Source organism: Pyrus communis, chromosome 16 (genome assembly GCF_041283825.1).
Source record: "Pyrus communis isolate YQ-2024b chromosome 16, ASM4128382v1, whole genome shotgun sequence".
Taxonomy (NCBI): Eukaryota; Viridiplantae; Streptophyta; class Magnoliopsida; order Rosales; family Rosaceae; genus Pyrus; species Pyrus communis.
The window spans coordinates 25,563,496-25,586,007 of NC_142580.1; the positions used below are offsets into that span (position 1 = coordinate 25,563,496).

Below are 22,512 nucleotides of genomic sequence, written 5' to 3' on the forward strand. Positions count from 1 at the left end.
AATTAAGAACCGTCTATCTATATGCTACAATTAATTGATTATGTGATGTTAGAATTTATAATATGAATGGTTTCGTTTATAAGTACAAAATTTGGTGAATTGACCATAACATATTTTAAGGAGAAGCTCCACCTCAATCTAAACAAGTCAAGCCTCTCTCATTTAATTAAACCGAAAGAAACGAGAGTAATTTATATGAACTAGTTAGCGATCAATGTAACATTTGGTTTATTAAAATGTATTGTCATATGCAAAAGGATTTTTTTTTGTTTTTGAACAAACGATATTATCTACACTAAGAGGAAGGGACGGGCTTAACCTTACAATGAGCTAACAATAATGTGGTTCAAATTTGTCTTTGGTGAGAATCAAACCTTAGACCTCTTACTTACAAATAAAGAGAAATATCACTAGATCATAGTACTAAGTGGCTATACAGAAAAGTTTATTAACAATGCATTATTCACTTGAAATGTCATGTGCCAATAAACTCCGTTCTACATAAATTGTTCTCAAACTGAACTAACTTCACCAAATTAAATGTCAGATTTTATTGGGCGGTTGTGAGACTTGTGAATTATAAGATGTTGGTAGGAATAAGATTGTACCAATTAAATATCAATTGCTTTGAATTTGAAATGAACATTTTTCTATCAAATGGCCCTACGGATTTCATGCTTATCTCCATTGAATTGATGCGGCACATGGCAATTGAAGGACCTAATCCAAAAAGCAAGTGTTTCTGACGCTTTGGCGGCCTGTGCAAATTTAATAAAAAGACTCTTTATTTAAGAAATTGAACAATATATTCATACAAAATTCAAAAATTAATATTCAAACTTAATTGTAAATAATATCTCACTTTTACTAATTAAATAATCTTCAATTGCCATAAAATTATCATTTAGGGTTCACCCATGTAAAAATGGAGCACAATTGAAAGAGAAACAGAAATACGTTTGTATTTGGGGAATAAAGTAATACACAAGTAATTTTTTTTTTTATTGCTAAAGAAAAGTGGAAGATTAAAATATAAACTCTACTTAACCAATTGTAATATAGATATGATGAAGATTTTTTTTTTAGTCAAAAACATTTTTATTAGAAAATTTATACTCATATGTAATATATAAGAGAATGAAAATTTTAGGGCATCCGAAATTCAGGGCCATGTGCCACTGCACTTTAATGAAAAATTTAGGGCCTCCCAAATTCGAGGCCCGATGCCATTGCATTTTTTGTACATCCCGAACGCCGCATCTTCTAAGGAGTAGGATTCTCTCTTTTTTTTTTTTTTTTTTTCCTCTTCTTTTCACTCCTCATATTTAAATGATAATGATTAAGACACGTTAATCAGTCATAAAAAAAAATTATAATCCAAGTGTGCAAGCATGAAAGATTGAACTTTTCATCTCAAAAAATAAATAATTGTCGTATATGTAATTAGGTAGTTAGGTTAGGGAGTTAATTAGGATAAAGCAATTAACTTGATTATTGTGGTTTAGCTTGAGGCACACTAGTTTGAAAACTTTGCCAAATCACCATCATTGTAATTTGCATTTGTAGCAAAAGCATGCATCAACCCAACCCATGTTTGGTTTATCTTTTCTTTTTTCTATGGGACCAATCATAACAATTATATGATTTTGTATTAATTTAATTAAAGTTAATGTATTGACTTCCACAATGAATATTTATTAATTAATATTTTTTTTTTGGTAAAAATTAGTAATTAATATTGATCCCTTGACGTCTCAACTTTGAGGTAACCCAATATTCAATTTATTTGGTCCAAATGATATCGAATTTCAACGATTCAAATTGTTTATTTTTCAAGTTGCAGTTCATATATTATTTTTACAAAATATTAGTCAAATTAAAAATACTTGAGGCATCTAACTGATCTCAAAGAAATTGATGAATACTATAATTTAAGCAACATTGAGATTTCAATGTGACAATTGAATGAGCAAATTGTTTCGGATTGAATTCAATTTTTGCAATGATGACATATGAGTCGAGATTTACAGTATAAACCGTCTGGATCGTTGAAGTTCGATGCAAAGTAAATCTCATAACTAATCCCCATAGTAGATCCCATAACTAACCCCTATTTTTCACAAATGGGAGATCCCTCCTATAGAGGGACTGATTGAGGGAGTGCAACAGACATGAAGCTTAGTGCGCAGTTTCGTGAGGCTTCAATTTCTTATGTCTCCTGAACTTGTAATTAGATTGCACGTGAAGGTGCGAGATTTGCTGTGTCGATCGTGTGATGGTTGTAGTTTGTGTTCAATATGCCCTCTAAATCAAAAAATGAGTATCTAATTACCTAAATATTCTGATAAAACATATTATCATACTGATAAGATCTCGCAATCCATGCATGATGCTCTTTTGAAGTCTCTATCTACACGCACATGCATATATAGACATTTCATATTATACACACACACACAACTACTTAACTAATTAATTATATACACAGATTATTCAATTACCGGGCATACAATGTGACTCAACTACAAAATATAGGGTCAACTTACGATAAACACTTTATCTTAGGTAAATCAAATTCAGAGAATCTTCGAACCGACGTGACTCAACTCAAAATATAGGGTCAACTTGACCAATGACATTACCTAAGAACATCTCCAAGGGAGATAACAATTGTAGCAAAGTTAGACGATAAGAATTTTATCGTCTATAAAAGTATGGATAAAAATACTTAAAAATACTTGCAAAAGTACAAGATAACTGTAGTAAGAATGCTCATGCAAGGTCGTTTTCCACAAGATCATTCTCCATGGAGATTGATATCAATAATTTTTATTTAAACTAGTTTGTAGTTAATCATTTAAAACAAGTTTTGAGGTTTTGAAATTGTGAAATTTAAAAGATAAAACAAGAAAATTAAAATAAATGAAGTTGGGCTTTTGTAAAAGTAGGCAGCAAAGAATAAATTAAAAAAAGTTTTGGGAAAAATCAAAGGTAAAAAGTCCTAGGGTTTAGCCATATATAGTCATTAACTGACACACCCCAACCGAAATCAAGACGTGCTGGCCGTCATGTGAGGGTGACGTAGCCATGTGCATAGTGCGGAAGCAAAAGATAATAATAAAAGTACGAATAAATAAAAACCCAACTACTAAATAAACTAGTTAAAGTAACATACTAGCGTGAGACTAAGTGTGCTAAACATAATCAGAGCACAGAAAGCCTAAGTGCAGTCTAGAAGAACAAATACTAATTACACAACACCCAAAGGTGATCCTACATTTGCGATATTCTGTCAAAACCACCGTCAAGTCCTCGTGAGCCACCAAAGCACTTCTAACTAGAACCTGGAGGGGCATAAAATAAAAAGTGTGAGTGGGCAAAAACAAAGCTTTTCAAAATCATTTCATTCTCAAAAGTTCTAACCCCTCTCCGTAAAACTTGTATAATTTCCCAGAAAAATAGGATATATAATTATATCATAACCATGCTCAGAGTAGCAACATTCACAAATATGTATGTATGTAAGCCATGTCAACTAACTTAGCACATGATGTAAGTAATCAAGGTAATGTTAATCAATGTAGAAAATATGTTACCCGGAGTCACCTAACGTGACCTGTACGGCTGAATCTAGAGCTCAAATCCACATCTCAACAACTATACCTGCACATGAGTTGAAACCACATAAAGTGGTTTGTATGACAGGACTGGGTGTAAATAAATACGCTCAAGTGCTACGATCACTTGAAGACTGTGCGAATAATTGTGGGTCACCTACGAGTCGAAACCACCTAAAGTGATATGTACGACAAGACTGTGCACCTAACTTGGATCCAAGATGAGTGTGTGGTGCGGGAGGTGAACATCACGTGAAGAACTATAATCTGGGCAAGAGCACTAACACCGGGGTGCAGGTTTATGAGCTCTCAATGCATCTCACATAACCACTAATTCACAACCATAATCTATAAACTTACCTGGCACTTACCTGTGCGTCCGCATCACCAATCATAAGTATATGCAACTAATAATGCATAAAAAAAAAGAAGGCAAAGACTATGCATGGCCTTTAAAACATATAAACATTCAATTTTATTTTCTGGGAAAAACCACAAGTACATAGGTATATACGGAAAAACAAAAACCCACTCACTGGTATGTGGAAGGGTCGTAACCCCCGAGCCTTGAGTGACTATGCTCGTCCTCAAAATAGGTCTCACCTATATGCGAAACAACTATAAAAACATCAATTAAAGCACATAACCAAAACTAGGTAATAACTTCTCATACAATGCTCAAATGGGGTGTTTGGATATACCAACTTGATCTACTTAACCTCACGAACATCCCCGTATTTTTAAAATAATTTTCCAAGACCCCACACACGGCTACGTGACAGTCACACTGACGGCATCAGTTAACGCCGTCAGGAATATTCCATTAAACCCTAACGGATTCCATTAAAACTGACTCACAGCATCAGCATTTTCCGTCCAAACTGACGGAATATTCCGTCTTCTTCTCCGGCAAGCTGCCGGTTGCCGGAAACTGGAAAATCTTTAAAACCTTCATTTCTCACTCGTTTCTTCACCAATCTCTATGAAATTTGCACCAATGGAAAGCTAGAAATGAGTAGAACAATGTTATACTTGTTTGAAACCTCAAAGATCACAGGATCTCGCCGGAGAAATTCAAGAAAACCCGGCCAACTTCAAAATTAGCTTTCCCAACGTCTAATTTTACCCAACGAACCACCCCGAGCTTCCTAAGGACCTCACTAAGCTTTCTATAAGCTTCAAATTCCCTGAAAATCAATATTCCATGTGTGCATGAATAGTGAAAAAATCGGAGGCTCATGGTTCGACGTGAAATCGAAGGATTCCTTACCTGAATTTGGTATGGTTGAACTCGTATGGTCCTCACGAACACAAAGGTACCATTTTCCACTTCAATATGTCCCGTTTGCAAGGGTTTTAAGTCCCGTTCGTACAAGTGAGAATGAGAGAGATAAAGAGATAGAGTCTGCGATAGAGAGAGAGCACGGGAGAAGATGATGTGGGTATAGATGTGTGGTCCAGGTGTAACCAACCAAAACAACAAAACAACCACCCAAAATGACAAATACCCACTAAGGGCAAAATCGTCATTTCACACCTACAGTACGAATAATTTGAAACGGGCTGTCACAACCTACCCCTTTAAGAAAATTTCATCTTGAAATTCATAACAACAACTCAATCAAACCACTAGTAATCATAGAATAGTCGAGGATACAAATCTCTCATCCGATCTTCCGTCTCCCAAGTAGCCTCCTCCACTGAGCGATTCCTCCACAAAACTTTCACTAAACTCACAGTCTTGTTCCTTAAAACCTTTTCCTTCCAATCCAGAATCATTACTGGTTCCTCGTCATATGCCAAATCCGGATTTACTTCCAATGGTTGAGGAGTTATCACATGTGACCGATCCGCAACGTAATGACGAAGCATGGACACATGAAAAACATTGTGCACTTTAGCCAGCTCAGAAGGCAACCCAAGCTTGTAAGCAACCTCACCAACTCGCTCAGTGATCAGATATGGTCTGATATACCTAGGACTTAGCTTGCCTTTCTTTCCGAACTGTACTGCACCTTTCCACGGTGAAAGCTTCAGATACACCTAATCACCAACTTTATACACCATGTCAGTGGCATGCCTGTCCGCTAAGCTCTTTTGTCGATTCTGGGCCGCTTTCAGGTTAGACTTAATTACCTGAACAACCTGAATAGTCTCATCTACAATCTCAGGGCCCACCAAAACTCTTTCTCCGACCTCTGACTAACATAAGGGTGAACGACAAGATTTACCATACAGTGCCTCAAAAGGTGACACACCTAAACTTGAATGAAAGCTGTTGTTGTAGGCAAATTCCATTAAATCCAACCGCTTGTGCCAAGTGTCACCAAACTGCAACACTGAAGATCTCAACATACCCTCCAATGTCTGGATGGTCCTTTCTGATTGTCCGTTTGTTTAAGGATGATATGCCGTACTGTAGAGTAATCTCGTACCCAAAGCTTCCTGAAAAGCCACCCAAAATTTAGAAGTAAATCTTGGGTCACGATCCGAGACAATACTCACTGGAACACCGTGGTACTTCACAATCTTCGATATGAATAATTCAGCTAATCTGCTTAAAGAATACTTTTCCCTCACTGGAATAAAATGCGCTGACTTAGTAAGCCGATCAACTATCACCCAAATGTCGTCAAAACCATTATGTGTGCGCGGAAGCTTGTACACAAAATCCATAGAAATATTTTCCCATTTCCACTCTAGAACGGGAAGCGGCTGCAACAACCTAAATGGCTTCTTCCTTTCAGCTTTAACCTATTGACAAATGGCACACCTACTCACATACTCAGCTATCTTTCTTTTCATACCCGGCCAATAATAAAATGGTCAAATGGTATGATATATTTTAGTACCTCCTGGATGCATTGCATAAGTTGAGATATGCGCTTCATCAAGAATTGCTTTCTTTAATTCCAAATTATTCAGCACATACATTCTACTCTCCTGCATAAGCATGCCATCTGATTCTCGAATTCTGAAGTCTTTCTTTTTCCCCTGATTTCTTGCTTGAATTATTTCCTAGGTCTCTTCATCAACCATCTGGACTTCAAGTACACGATCAATTAAAATTGGCCTAACTTGAAAATTAGCAAGTAAGGCTACCTCATGATCTTCTACCTCTAACCTCACTCCAGTTGATCTTAAATCTGTCAGAAGAGGAACATGACTAGTGTACAACGCATTAATACGCCCCTGAGATTTTCTGCTAAGTGCATCAGCTACCACATTCGCACGACTAAGGTGATAATCAATCGTGCAATCATAATCATTAAGCAGTTTCAACCATCTCCGCTGACAAAGATTAAGATCCCTCTGAGTGAAAAGATATTGAAGACTCTTATGGTCCGTGAAAATCTTACATTTTTCTCCTTAAAGATAATGTCTCCACATCTTCAGGGCAAAGATAATGGCCGCTAACTCCAAATCATGCGTAGGGTAATTCATCTCATGAGGCTTTAATTGTCGTGAAGCATAAGCAATCACCCTACCATGTTGCATCAACACACAACCCAAACCATTTAAGGAAGCATCACTGTAGACTTTGAAATTACCACTATCATTTGAGAGTGCCAAAACAGGTGCATGAGTGAGACAATACTTCAATTGCTAGAAACTCTGCTCACAGTTATCATCCCACTCAAATTTAACATCCTTCATCGTTAACCTCGTCAGTGGTAAATCACTCACGGAAAAATCCTTTACAAACCGTCGGTAATATCCTGCTAAGCCAAGAAAACTCCTCACCTCAGTGACGGTCCGTGGTTGCTCCCAATTCTCCACTGCTGCTGCCTTTTGAGGATCCACCAAAATACCTTGAGCAAATATGATGTGTCCCAAAAATGCCACTTGATCTAACCAAAATTGGCACTTGCTAAACTTAGCATATAGTTGGTGTTCCCTTAACCTTTTCAACACCAAAGTAAGATGTCAAACATGCTCATATTTAGACTTAGAGTATACCAGGATATCATCAATAAAGACAATAACAGATCTATCCAAATATGGCTGGAATACTCGGTTCATTAAATCCATAAAAGCTACTGGTGCATTTGTTAATCCAAATGGCATTACCAGAAACTCGTAATGACCATAACGAGTCCTGAAAGCTGTTTTAGGGACATCCTCACTACTGATCTTCAACTGGTAATAACCAGACCGCAAATCAATCTTAGAAAATACGCAGGCACCTCGAAGCTGATCAAACAAATCATCTATAGGCGGCAATGGATAACGGTTTTTAATTGTTACCTGATTCAATTGGTGATAATCAATGCATAGCCTCAAAGTCCCATCTTTCTTCGTCACAAACAACACTGGAGCTCCCTAGGGTGAAGTACTAGGTTGAATAAAACCTTTATCCACTAATTCCTGCAACTGGATTTTCAATTCCCTCAACTCAGCATGAGCCATTTGATAAGGAGTTAAGGATATAGGATTAGTACCTGGAAGCAAAGCAATAGTGAACTCCACATCTTGGTCTGGCGACAATCTAGGTAAATCATCAGGGAAAACATCAAGAAAATGCCTGACTACCCTTACATCCTCCACGCTACAAAAAGAAACATCGTTCAACACTACATGAGCTAAGTATCCCTAGCAACCTTTTGATAACAACCTTTTTGCTCTCACAGCAGAAATAACGCGATGTCTCACCCCACTCTGCTCACCCACAAAAGTAACCACAGGTAATCCAGGACGATGGAAGGTAACTATTTTCCCGTAGCAATCAATGTTGGCACGGTTATGGTGCAACCAATCTGTGCCCAAAATCACATCAAAATCAACAATATCTAACGGGATAAGGTTTGGCATAACTACATCCTCCACCATCACTGGACATCCTGGATACACACAATCAACATAACATATCTCCCCTCTAGCCATAGCAAACTCTAAATCATACCCTAGAGGTGTAAGGTGAGGTTGCGTCACTTGAGCAAATGTATGAGAAATAACAGAATGTGTAGCACCACAATCAATCAATACTCTAGCAAAATAACCAAGGATATTTAACGTACCCATGATCAAGTCAGGATTAATCTGAGCATCCTGCAGAGAAATATTGTGGATGTGCCCCTAGGTCTACTGTCGTCCACCACGACCTCTGCTAGTCTGGCCACCTCGACCCTGCACATTACGCCCCTAACTAGGCTGATTAGACTGCCTTAATGATCCCGCACTACTAGTAGCAATCTCTCCCTGCTGAGGCTGTCCTCCCTGGTACCATTAAGATCCACCCGCTGGAATGGGAGGATACGGCATATAACCTCCGGAGTACTGAGCATACCTACTCTGAGAATAAGGATCCTGGGAATACGGATACTGTCCTGAAGCATAAGGAACAACGTCACCCTGATAATGGTAAGCACCACCACGACCCATCTGACCATAACTATTAGGCCCTGGAACTTGCTGGATCAGAATATTTCGTTAAACCCTAACGGATTCCGTTAAAACTGATTGATGGCGTAAGCATTTTCCTTCCAAACTGAAGGAATATTCCGTCTTCTTCTCTAACAAGCCGCCGGTCACCGGAAACCGGAAAATCTTTAAAACCTTCGTTTTTCACTCGTTTCTTCACCAATTTCAATGAAATTTGCACCAATGGAAAGCTGAAGATGAGTAGAACAACGTTATACCTATTTGAAACCTCAATGATCATAAGATCTCGCCGAAGAAATTCGAGAAAACCCAGCCAACTTCAAAACTAGCTTTCCCGACGTCCAATTTTACCCAACGAACCACCCCGAGCTTCTTAAGGACCTCACTAAGCTTCCTATAAGTTTCAAATTCCCTGAAAATCAATATTCCACGTGTGCATGAACAGTGACAAAATCGGAGGCTCATGGTTCGACGTGAAATCGAAGGATTCCTTACCTAAATTTGGTATGGTTGAACTCGTATGGTCTTCACGAACACAAAGGTACCATTTTCCACTTCGATCCGTCACATTTGCAAGGGTTTTGAGTCCCGTCTATACAAGTGAGAAAGAAAGAGATAGAGAGAGAGTCTGCGATAGAAAGAGAGAGCACGGGAGAAGATGATGCGGGTGTAGGTGTGTGGTCCAGGTGTAACCAACCAAAACAACAAAACAACCACCCAAAATGACAAATACCCGCCAAGGGCAAAATCATTATTTCACACCTACGGTACGAATAATTCGGAACGGGCTGTCATATTAACAATACAATGTAGTTTTATAATTACTTATGAAATACACATGCAACTTTGAAAGTTAGGTTTTCCTTATGCATATTCTCCTCATGATATTCAAGCAATAATGTATATCTAATGTGCAATCCGTCTGTGATATACGGATCAAATATGAATATGCAAGACTCATTAAGCTTTGTGAAAAGGCATGCAACCTTAAGAGCATGATATTTGCCTCAAGTGAATTACAATTATCAATCACAAGAAGCTTAATCCAATCCTTTGTTTGTCTAAACATCCTAATGGTGGCCAATTATCAAGACAATAGATAATTTAAACACGGTGATTAATAATTCAGAGCAATCATGCATAATTTCATAAGAAAATTGATGAGAAACTACATATTCATGCTAAGGCTCGTATCCTAACCCTAACAAAAGGAATTAGTTACACACAATTATAATTAAAAAGCAAAATATTATTACAAGCATGGATAGAAAACACCTTGCAAAACAAAGTTGAATCATAAAAGTTCTCTAAGTCAAATCCTCCAAAATAGTGCGTTGAAAACCCTAATACACGATACGCTATATTTATAGTGCTTTATTCCTTATCCTAGCTAAACAAGGCTTTCTAATAAATCTAGAAATCTAAGTAAAACAATAAAATATAAATGAACAGGTTTCCTATTTAAAGTCAAATTCAGACTGTAGAGAGAATTAGACTTTTGACCAACCAAATCAACTCCAATTTCGTTCCAAAAGGTATCTTTTTAAAGCTTAAGACGTCTCCAACAAATACTCAAGGGAAAACTTCCTCAAATTATGTCATCTTGACCCTCAAAATGCCCCAAACGTCCAAAAGTGTCAATCTAGAAAAATTGCGAGATGGACCTTCTTTTCTCGCCACGGTCAAACGGCTTGGAATTAAATTTTGAAATTTTGACACAATCATCTTGAAAGAATCACAAACCCACTCCAATTGGAATTACTCGAAAAAAAATTCATTTGATCATGTTTTACTCAAAGAAGATGTGCATGTCGTACAATTGGAATATAAAACAAAGTATCAAAATTCAACCAAAATAACCAATAAATTATAACCAAGAATAGGGTAAAATATATAGTATAATGTCAAGTCATCGTTAGATTTGTTATGCGAGGTAGGAAAAGTATATCTCCAATAGAGGTAGCAATCCAACTAGCAAATTGAAGAATTAGCAACTAAGCTGATCTTGTATATTTACAAGGTCATTTGCTGCTTCTTCAAGTTAGCAAATTGGGTCCCACCATTATTCAAAAGTGTTATTGGGTAAAGAGTTTGAAGATAAAATTGGGGATTCATAGGATAAGATAAAGTTAAGATATTAATATTTCAAACTGAGAGATAAAACTTGAACATTTTGTTGAAGAGTGAATTAGAATGACAAATTTTTGTAGTAACATAAAATTGTCAAATAAATTTAGAGTGAGTTAGATAAAACTTATTTGAAGATGCTTTAAAAATGGGACACGACTACACGAGAAATTGAGAGAAACCTCACCCGCAAACAAAGAACTCAATTCGAAGTGCAGTTACTTATGTGTTCGAGATGGAGATAGTAGATACCGTTTCCTTTTACAATTGTTTTCCTTGATTTGTGGCAGAGGCAAAAGCCAAGAAGAACAGAAAATTCAAAGAACAGTTTATTTATTTATTTTAAGGAACTTTAATAAAAAAAACTCCTGGTATTGTTCACTTTAACAAAAAACTATATTTTTACACTAAAAAGTCAATCTTGATACTATTCACTTTACTATTTATTTTGCTATTGTGGTTAAAACTCAAAATTTTCAAGTTTTTTTCATTATTTTTTTCTTTCTTTTTAAGCTTAACAACAAAAAGTAGTTAAAAGTGGTAGATGCATAAAATAAGAAAGAAGAGTGATTGCATAAAGGTTGAGAGAGAAAGAGTAAAGTATGAAAAGGTTAAAGCCGTTGCACGGCTTTGGAGCAGTTTGCATGTGAAAAGTAGAAAATTGGTTCAAGGGCTGAGTACCAACACCGACTACTTTACCATGTCCGCGTGGTATGCAATGTCTATATGACTAGTTTTCTGTGTACTCCACATATTACTTGCATTTGTATTTCGTCGCCTATCCATTTTATAACATGAAAAATATATATACTATCTGATCATAAATATAGAAAATTAATTCTATTTCTTTCAACATGCACTTACTCTATTTGTTTTTTTTATTATTAAATCAAAATATAAATCACTTATAACACTAGATAGTGCACCAACATACTACAAAAATAGGCTTATTAATTTAACCGCTCACTGAAAATGCTATTCCCCCCTCCTCGGAAATTGATTTTGTCTCAATTTGCCCTTGAAATTGCCATTTTCAACTCTTTTGGTCTCACTTCATCCCATTTCGTTAAGAAAAGTTCAATTCAAAGGTACTTTGAACATTTCAGTTTTTACACATGTATTAACCTCCACATTGCAATGGTTACACCTTAAATTTATTGCAACTTGCATACACAGTAACTAGTAACTACTAATATCACGCTGAATAGTGACATTGAACCACATTTTGTTGATTATTTGTTGACGTAGAATAGATTGGTCAAACTGGAAACAAGCAATCTAGGTCGAATTTGATTCTTGCGAAACAAAAAATGTTTGGGCCTATAGTTCCTACACCTCCACATGTGAAGCCCGTTTGCTACAAGTGTGTTTTCATAAGGAAGCATAATGAGAATGATGAAATAGATTGATATAAGGCACACCTCATGGCGCAAGGTTTCTCTCAACGCCCTAGGATTGATTATTTGGAGATGTATTCCCCTGTAATGGACATTATAACGTTCCGCTACCTTATTAGTTTGATAGTTTCCAAACGACTGAATATGTAGCTTATGGACCTGGTAACTACATATCTTTATAGGAATCTTAACATGGAATCTATATGAATGTTCTTGAATGATTTACATTGACTGGATCAAATAGTCCTAAACAACGGAACACCCTCTCAATTAGATTGAGGCTTACACTCTATGGATTGAAATAATCTTGACGAGTGTGGTATAACTATTTGAGTGAGTATTTGTTTAGTCAGGAATACATGACTAATGAATTATGCCCATGCATGTTTATTAAGAAGTCACATTCTGAATTTTTCATAGTTGCATCTTATGTTGATGATATGAATTTCATTGTGACTCTCGAATAGCTTCAAAAAACTACCGCGCACCTGAAGTTACAATTTAAGATGAAAGATCTTGGAAGAACTTGATTTTTCCTAGGCTTGAAGCTTGAGCATTGTTCGAACGGTATTTTGGTTCATCAATTAAACTACATTCATTAGGTGTTGAGATACTTCAATGAGAAAGTGAAACCTTCGAGTGGTCGTTCAGACGCTAGATACAAAATGAGATCCTTTCCATCCTAGAGACGAGAGGAAGAGGTTTCGGAGCCTAAAGTCTAAACCTGAGTGCAATTGGCATTTTATTGTACTTAGCTCAGTGAACTAGATGGAACATTTCCTTCTCTGTTAATCTTTTGGCAAGATATAGCAACGCGCTCACACATTGAGAATGTACTGGTATTAAAGACATCTTTCATTACCTCAAAGGTAATAAGGATTTGGGCTTGTTTTATCCCTGTGCATTCTCAAGTGGAGTCGCTGCCCCCTTGGCCTTTGAGTTGATTCTCGTGTTCTTGGTTATGTTGATGCAGGTTATTTATCTAACCTGCATAAGACACATTCTCAAACTGGTTATGACTTTACCGTTGGAGACACCGCAATATATTGGAGGTCAACCAAGTAAACCTTAGTTGCAACTTCTTTGAACCATGCAGAAATTCTCGCCCTACGTACATGAAGCTACGTGTGGATGCTTCTGGCTAAGAGTTGTTATGGAGCATACTCGAAGCACTAGCGGACTTTCCTCCGTCCTTGACGCCTCTACAATGAGTTATGGAGACAACGCCGTATGTATCGACCAAATAAAAAGGTGATACATAAAAAAAGACAGTATTGCGTTGAAAATTTTCTTTTCACATCAACAACAAGTTCTTATTTTTATCCTTAGACTATGTGACACACCCCGACCAAGATCAGGGCATGCTGGTCGTCACGTGGAAGTGACGTAACCATGTGCACAGTGCGGAAGCTAATAAAATAAAATAATAAAAGTACGAATAAATAAAAACCAGCTATACACAACGTAAGAACATACATGTGCAAGTGTAAGTGTGAAAACAAAGTTCAGAGCACGAAGACCTAATGCAGTCCAGGAGAAACAACACTACATAAACACACCCAAAGGTGGTCCTACACTGGTGATAATCTGTTAGATATGCCGGGAAAATCCTCTGGGGAACCACCAAAAGAGCTAGCCAAACTAGAACCTGGAGAGGTGTAAAACAGAAAGCGTGAGTGGGCAAAAACAAAGCTTTTCAAAAACCATTTCAAAAACAAAGTTCTAACCCCTCGCCGTAAAACCTGTATACTTCCCAGAAAATAGAATATACATATATATAAATCAAGCTCGGAAATATGCCATGTCAAATGCCTCTAAATAGAATCCAAGTGCTCAGGAAATGTCAAATCAATGCCATGTAATCTTTTAGTCGGAGTCACCTAACGTGACATGTACGGCTGAATCTAGAGTTCAAATCTCCATCTCACTAACTATACCTGCACACGAGTTGGAACCACCTAAAGTGGTCTGTACGACAGGACTGGGTGTATAATAAGTACGCTCAAGTGCTACGATCACGTGAAGGCTGGGCGAATAATCGCGGGTCACCTACGAGTCGGAACCACCTAAAGTGGTCTGTACGACAGGACTGTGCACCTAACTTGGATCCAAGATGAGCGTGTGGTGCGGGAGGTGAACATCACGTGAAGGACTGTGCCCAACTCTGGGCGGGAGCACTAACACCGGGTGTGCAGGTTATGAGCTCTCTATGCATCTTAAATCACTACTGAACATAAACATAAATCATAACTTACCTGGCACTTACCTGTGCGTCTGCAGCACCAACACATATATATATATATATATATATATATATATATATATGCAACTAATAATGCATAAACAAACCGCAAACATAATGCATGGCATATAAATGTATGAACGTTTCAATTCACTTTCTGGGAAAAACATAAGTATATAGGTATATACGGAAAACCAAAAGCCCACTCACTGGTTTGTAGAAGGGTCGTAACCCCCTTGCCTCGAGTGACCGCGCTCGTCCTCGGGATAGGTCTCACCTATATGCGAAACAACTATAAAAACGTTAATTTTAAAGCACATAACCAACCACACGAAATAACTTCTCATACAATGCTCAAATGGGGTGTATGAATACACTAACGTGATCTACTCAACCTCAGGAACATCCCCATATTTTGAGAAAAATTTTTCGACGCCGCATGCGCTGCCCACACGCAGGCACGTGCCTGGCACATTGACGGCGTCAGTTAACGCCGTTAGGAATATTCCGTTAAATCTAACTGATGCCATTAACGCCGTTAGGAATATTTCGTCCAAACTGACGAAATATTCTGTCATCTTCTCCGGCCAAACTCTGGCATCGTCGCCGGCGTTGGAAAACCGGGAAAATTTTAAAACCTTGTATCTTCTTCGTTTTTCAACCAAATTTCACAAAATTGGTACCAAAATGAAGCTTACAACAAGAGGAACAAATCCATACCACTTTCAAGCACTAAAACCCACGGAATCTCGCCAGGAAAACACCACCAACTCCGGCCAAACTTGTAACTCACGATCCCGACGTCCAAAACCTTCAAACGAACCACCCCGAGCCTCCTAAGGACCTCACAAAGCTTCCTACAAGCTTGAAATTCTCAAAAACACAAGAATTAACGTGTGCATGAACACCAAAATCGGGGATCCCGAGTTCGACGTGAAAACGAAGGTATCCTTACCTGAAATGGGTATGGTTGAACTCCTAAGGACCTCACGAGCACGAATATGTAATTTGTTTCCTCGATCTGTGAAGGTTTCAAGGGTTTTGGGTGTGTCCGTACATATGGGGATAGGAATGGGAGAGAGAGACGGAAAAGGACAGTGATACGGGACAGGGAAAGGGGTGAGGGAGTGTGGGAGTGTGTGTGTGGTCCAAAATCAGCCAATCAAAACTCAAAAACAACCACGCAACAAAACAACGTACTAGGGGCAAAACTGTCATTTCACCCCTACGATACGAAAAATCTGGGACGAGCTGTCACACTATGGGTTTTTATCCTACCCTGATTTTTACTATAGCGAGATTTTGTGAGTTCTACTCCTTAGACTTTCTTCCATTTGTTTTAAGACTCGGATTTGCTCATTGGGTTGACGACTTCATTAACTATTCTTACTTCATCGCTAAAGACCTAATACAACATTTGTTTAAGCATTACACGATCAAGAGGGAGTGTTGCAATCCTAAATTAACTAGGAGTGTGATTGTGTAAAATTATATCGTATCTTTTAGATAGTTTTTTAGTTGAAAGACAAAGATTCTCCCTTCCGTACTATTATAAATAAAGACATAGTGAGGTAAGAAACCACGCACCCCATAATCACCAAATTCTCGCCTCTCTCTTACCGCTGTTGCAATTGCTGTCTCTACAATTCTTCAGCAAAATAGGCTTACAACAAATAATTTATTTGAATAAAAAAATAATAAAAAAATAAATAAAAACAAAAAAAACAAAAAAAACTAGTCATAAAGAAAAACGGTTAGAATGACAAGAAAGTGAACTAGAAAGGAAGCAAGAAACATAAATCTAAATAAAAGAATTGAAAAATAGACCGGAGAAGTTTTTTATTGTGACGGAAATACGGATGGTACATCACATGTTTTTATGTAAGTGGTGAGAAATCTTATTTTTTAAGTTATTAATTTTTTTAACGCACATATCCTATAATTTGTATAATAATATGTGATGTACCATTTCGTGTGCTGATCACATTAAAAGATGTCTCAATAGACAGAAGATGACTTAATAAAATGAGAATAGGATGCTGTGATCACAGAGCGTTTTCCAGAAATCCTTGAAAACTGTTGGAACTCCCAAGTTCCCAACTCTGTATTTTTCCACAAATTCTTTCCCACCCACAGTTCCAGAGACCAAAAACAATTAAACTTCCTCTAGTTGGGTTAGTTTGTCATGCATGCCTGTAATATTTGAAAAAGTTGGGTTCCTTTTTACTGGTCTCTGTTTTATTCCATTCTTTTTCCCATTCTTTTTTAGCTTTTTATAAATTTTACTGATTCAAATAGATCGAGATAGAAACAGAAAAAGAAAGGAAGGAGAGAGAGAGAGGAGAGAGAGAGGGGGGGGGGGGGAAGCGACAGAGAAAGTAAGAGAGAGAGTGGGAAAGGAAGAGGAAGAGAGGAGGTTCTTGTGAAGGAGGGGATCTCATGTTTCCTTTTCGCGTTGAATTCTCACATAGCTTTTTTGTGTGACGCACGCATATACACACACTTGGTGAGAGAGGAAAACCAAAAACAAGGAAAGAAGAATAAGAATATAGAGAGAGAGAGAGAGAGAGAGAGAGAGAGAGGGAGCTATTGGTTTCTGTCCTTGATATGTTTTTGGTTTTGGTTTTTGGGTTTGTATGTAAAAAAGCTAATTTGTCGAATTTGAAGGCTGCATCCACACCTGACCAGAACTCTCCCTGTAGACAACCACCACTTTGATTTCAGTTGCTGCTTTGCCCCTTGGATTTTGGTGTTTTTGGTTATTTGAATTCCAAGAAATGAGAGCGGGGCTAAGTACGATCCAGCAAACTTTAACCCCAGAGGCGGCAAGCGTCTTGAACCACTCGATCGCCGAAGCGGGTCGACGGAACCACGGCCAGACGACGCCTCTACACGTGGCGGCAACGCTTTTGTCCTCCCCCACCGGCTTCCTCCGCCAAGCATGTATCAAATCTCACCCCAATTCCTCCCACCCTCTGCAGTGCCGTGCTCTGGAGCTCTGCTTCAGTGTGGCGCTCGAGCGGTTGCCCACCGCCCAAAACATGAGCCCCGGCATGGAGCCCCCCATCTCTAATGCTCTCATGGCTGCCTTGAAGCGAGCTCAGGCTCACCAGCGCCGGGGCTGCCCCGAACAGCAGCAGCAACCTCTCTTAGCAGTCAAAGTTGAGCTCGAGCAGCTCATCATCTCAATTCTCGATGACCCGAGTGTTAGTCGGGTCATGCGGGAGGCTAGTTTCTCTAGTCCTGCAGTCAAAGCCACCATTGAACAAACACTCAACTCTTCTGCTGCCTCCGCCGCCGTCAATTCTTCCCCAATTGGATTGCAGTTCCGCCCCGCTGGCCCCACTGTGCCACCCGCGAGCCGGAATTTGTATTTGAATCCGAGGCTGCAGCAGCCGCAGGGAGCTGCAGCACAATCGGGACAACGTAGAGGGGAGGAGGTCAAGAGGGTTGGTGATATTTTGTTGAGAACGAAGAAGAGGAACCCAGTTTTGGTTGGCGATTCGGAGCCTGAGGCGGTGACCAAAGAGCTCTTGAGGAGGATTCAGAGCAAGGAATTGGGCGAGGGGCCGCTGAAGAATGTTGAGGTCCTTCATTTGGAGAAGGAGGTTTCTTTGGATAGGAATCAGATAGTGTCAAAAATGAAGGAATTAGGGAGTTTGATTGAGACTCGGATGTCGAATTCGAATGGGGGAGGGGTCATTCTTGATTTGGGTGACTTGAAATGGCTTGTGGAGCAGAGTGCGAGCTTTGGAGTTGCAGCTCCGGGTCTAGGTTCGCCTCCTGCCCAGCAGCAGGTGGTTTCGGAGACAGGGCGGGCAGCGGTGGCGGAAATGGGGAAGCTGTTGGCGAGGTTTGGAGACGGTAGTGCTAATGGCAGCCGGCTTTGGTTAACTGGGACTGCTACTTGTGAGACATATTTGAGGTGCCAAGTCTATCACCCTTCAATGGAAACTGATTGGGATCTACAGGTAGTGCCAATTACTGGCAGAACGCCGCTTTCAGGATTGTTTCCGAGGTATGCTTGGTGTTCTTATTTGAATTACAAACTAAACTCTCTAACCATGCAACTTGTCTCTGCATTTTTGTGTTGTCTGGTTTAATTTTGCACACGCTACACGATTAAATAGAAAGGTTTCGGTTGATTACGTCTTTCATGTTCGATGGATGCTATCAAGAATTGCAGCTTTTGGAATCTTGAGTAGTTTTAATTTTTTTGTATGCTCAGAGACTTGCCATTTGGATAAGAATTTCAATTTGAAGTTTGTTTGAATCAGACTTGGATAGCATTTTGGATGCTCTTCCACCTGATATATAATGCAGTTCAATGAATAGTAATGTGGGCATGTTAGGCTTGTATACCCTCTTCGTCGAGTTTTCTATGTTTTTGCTGACATATATTCTCTTTTTAGGATGGGGGCGACTAACGGGATCCTTAGTACCTCAGTTGGATCATTGTCACCAATGAAAGGTTTTCCACCGGCATCAATTGATCAACCAAGACTTATGTCAGAGAACTCGGATCCTGCTCGAAGAGCGCCATGTTGCCCTCAATGTACACATAGCTATGGGCAAGAACTTGCAAAACTGGTTGCCAAGGAATCTGAGACATCATCTTCTGAAACGGAGGCAGCTCAACCATTGCTACCACAGTGGTTGCAACATGCGAAAGCCCGTGATGTTCATTCCAGTGCATTAGATCAGACGCAGGTGAGTTTAGCCCAAATTGATCTAAAAGGTCTTGTTCTGCTATTATTTCTTTCTCTCATATAGGCTTTTAAGATCTTATGATTAATGGATATTTTCATTTTTGTCACTTACAGACTAAAGATCAAAATTTGATCCTGAAGCAGAAGACTCAAGAATTACAGAAGGAATGGGCAGATACATGTTTGCGTCTTCATCCTAATTTTCATCAGCCTAGTTTCAGCTCAGAGAGAATTATTCCAACCCTCTCAATGACGGGCTTGTACAATCCAAACTTGCTTGGTCGCCAACCATTCCAACCCAAATCACATCTGAATAAGAATCTTGGGACTCTGCAATTGAACACAAATCCGCCGACCAGCCAACCATCTGAACGGGCAATTTCCCAACCAGAAAGCCCTGTAAGGACAGAGCTGGTTCTTGGCCAAACAGAAGTCACTGAAACCACCCCTGAGCAAGCGCATAAAGAGCGCATCAGAGACTTTATGGGCTGCATGCCTTCTGAACCGCAGAACAAATTACATGGAATGCAAACGGAGGATAAACAATTGTGTCAAATAGATACTGAATCATTCAAAAAGCTCTACAAAGGTTTAATGGAGGTGTGGTGGCAGCAAGAAGCAGCAACTGCTGTGGCTGAAACTGTGACAAAATGCAAGTTGGGTAATGGAAAGAGACATGGTGCCGGATCAAGGGGAGACATTTGGCTGCTGTTTATGGGCCCAGACAGTGTTGGCAAGAAGAAGATGGCATCAGCTCTTTCAGAACTGGTATCTGGGTCCAACCCAGTGATGATAAGTCTTAGCTCCCAACGTGGTAATTTGCAATCAGATATGAGTTTCCGCGGTAAAACAGTGGTGGATCGAATAGCAGAGACAGTTAAGAGAAACCCTTTTTCAGTAGTAGTGCTTGAGGACATTAATGAAGCTGATATGATAGTTCGTGGTAGCATAAAACGGGCAATCGAGAGAGGTCGTCTTGCTGACTCTTATGGCCGTGAAATCAGTCTCGGAAATGTTGTTTTCATCCTTACAGCAAATTGGTTGCCAGAAAATCTCAGACCCTTAACAAACAACAATTCACTTGAAGAAAAGCTTGCCAGTATAGCGAAGAGTAGTTGGCAGTTAAAGCTATCGGTTTGTGCAAGGGCTGCAAAACGCCGAGCCAATTGGTTAACGGATGAAGACAGGGCCACAAAGCCTAGGACTGATGCGGGTTCAGCATTAGGATTCGATCTGAATGAAGCTGCCAATGCTGAGGATGACAGGACAGATGGCTCGCTTAATTCAAGTGATCTGACCGTTGATCATGAAGATGACAATCGTCTCAATAACAGAGCCTTACTCAAAGTCACAACCCCGTCAGTACCCTGTGAATTGCTGGATACTGTTGATGATGCCATTGTGTTCAAGCCAGTAGATTTCAACCCCATTCAGCAAAACATCACAAACACCATCAGAAAAAGATTCTCAAAGATAATGGGTGAGGGGATTTTATTTGAATTGCAAGAGGATGCTGTTGAAAAAATCTTGACTGGAATATGGCTAGGCCGGACTGGATTAGAGGAATGGGCAGAAAAGGTTCTTGCTCCGAGCATCCAGCAGCTTAAGTCCTGCCTTGGTGGCAGCACCGGTGTGATAGCCGATGAGTCAGTGGTTGTTAGACTTGAATCCGATGGTGCTTCGGACTGCCGGAGCACCGGAGATGGGCTGCCCAGTAGCATCAATGTGGTTGTGGTGCCTGATGAGTTGAGACAACAATGATGCGAGTGCGGGTGCGGGTGGGGGGAGGGATAGAGTTGGTATTTTGCACATTGTATATATTATGGTCAGCGGTACGGCGGCGGGTAAAGATAAAAGCGTTAGAGGAGGATAAACTTTGGATGGATTTGGCGCAACCTTTTCTCTTTTTCGCTTCTTTTTGTTCATTATTTTCTCATGTTTTCAGCCCCTAAAGTTTATAGTATTTTATAATCATAATTTTATTAATTACATGGAAATTGATTAATAAGATGAGGCATTCCTCTCTGTTTTCTTTTTCCTCATGATGTCTCTGTTTTATTCGTTTTTGTTTTATTCCCAAATTTACAGTCAACATTTTTTAGAGAAACCCAAAAATTCAGACACCAAAACTTTTACTAAAGTTGGTTTCTTTTGATCAATTTGAACAAAACCTAGATGGGATTATATGCAAATTTTCAAAAATAAAGAAAACCCAGAATTGGGGTTTGTGGTGCGTCTCGTTTGCAATCTCCTCCCTCTGTTGCAATGCCTCCTATTTAACCCTATTCGAATCCGCCAACTATGTCGTGACCTTCTTCCTTTTTGCGCAGCGCCTCGTCCCTTTGCCTCCCCTACTCGTCCCGCTTCTTTATCTTCTCGTGCGGCAGAGCCTTCAGCCGATTGAACTGATCCTGCAAATCTGACTTTCGAATTCTCAACTGCCTTGCGAGCTTATCGCTTGAAATTCAGCTCGCAGAACTGCTCCGGGGAAATCTCATCTGGCGATGGAGTCTTTATTGCTATCGGCACCGGATCGTAGCCTTCCGCGGCACATGCCTGTAAAGTATACACATACAGTGACATGACGTGCACTAGGTAGGCTTATAAGCTAGTCGGCATGAACAAGGGGACCAGGACCATGTTTATATTATATATATTGATCAAAACCACCAGCAGACAATGCCCTTCTATTTTTTTATTCTTATTTTTTTAATTTCAAATGCTCAATAACGAGAAGAAAATATATAGAATTAATGACTTTGCAGTTAATGTGGTGTCTTAGTCAATATATTATCACGTGTCCAGTTTTTTTCTATATATCAGTGTATGATTAAACTTCCACTATAGCAACCTTTAGTTGGACAAAAATGAGGGTCGAGATAGGAAAGAGGGGAAGAGGGAGGAAAAGGGTGCAAATTCTAGGGTTAGGGTTTGGATTACTAGAAGCAGGGTTTTAGGAGGATTCTTGTGGAAGGAGATTCTAAGTTAATGATTGGTACCTGTTGACCTTAAAAACTACCAAGCCTACGTGGCACGTA

At 39.3% G+C, this 22,512-nt stretch overlaps 1 protein-coding gene across 1 annotated transcript; it reads left to right on the forward strand.

The window, feature by feature from the left end:
• Positions 1-17,061: 17,061 nt before the first annotated feature.
• Positions 17,062-21,516, forward strand: LOC137730993 (protein SUPPRESSOR OF MAX2 1-like). The gene is made up of 3 exons (XM_068470026.2): positions 17,062-18,783; positions 19,178-19,475; positions 19,589-21,516. The coding sequence occupies exons 1-3, from the start codon at positions 17,543-17,545 to the stop codon at positions 21,233-21,235; spliced, it is 3,186 nt and encodes a 1,061-aa protein (XP_068326127.2). The 5' UTR covers positions 17,062-17,542; the 3' UTR covers positions 21,236-21,516.
• The last annotated feature ends 996 nt before the right edge of the window (positions 21,517-22,512 follow it).

Bases quoted from the DNA above. Each gene is read 5' to 3' on its own strand.
- LOC137730993 (XM_068470026.2), top strand. From the start codon at position 17,543: ATGAGAGCGGGGCTAAGTACGATCCAGCAAACTTTAACCCCAGAGGCG. The intron at 18,784-19,177 runs GTATGCTTGGTG...TTCTCTTTTTAG, and splicing joins CTTTCAGGATTGTTTCCGAG to GATGGGGGCGACTAACGGGA. The intron at 19,476-19,588 runs GTGAGTTTAGCC...TGTCACTTACAG, and splicing joins GTGCATTAGATCAGACGCAG to ACTAAAGATCAAAATTTGAT.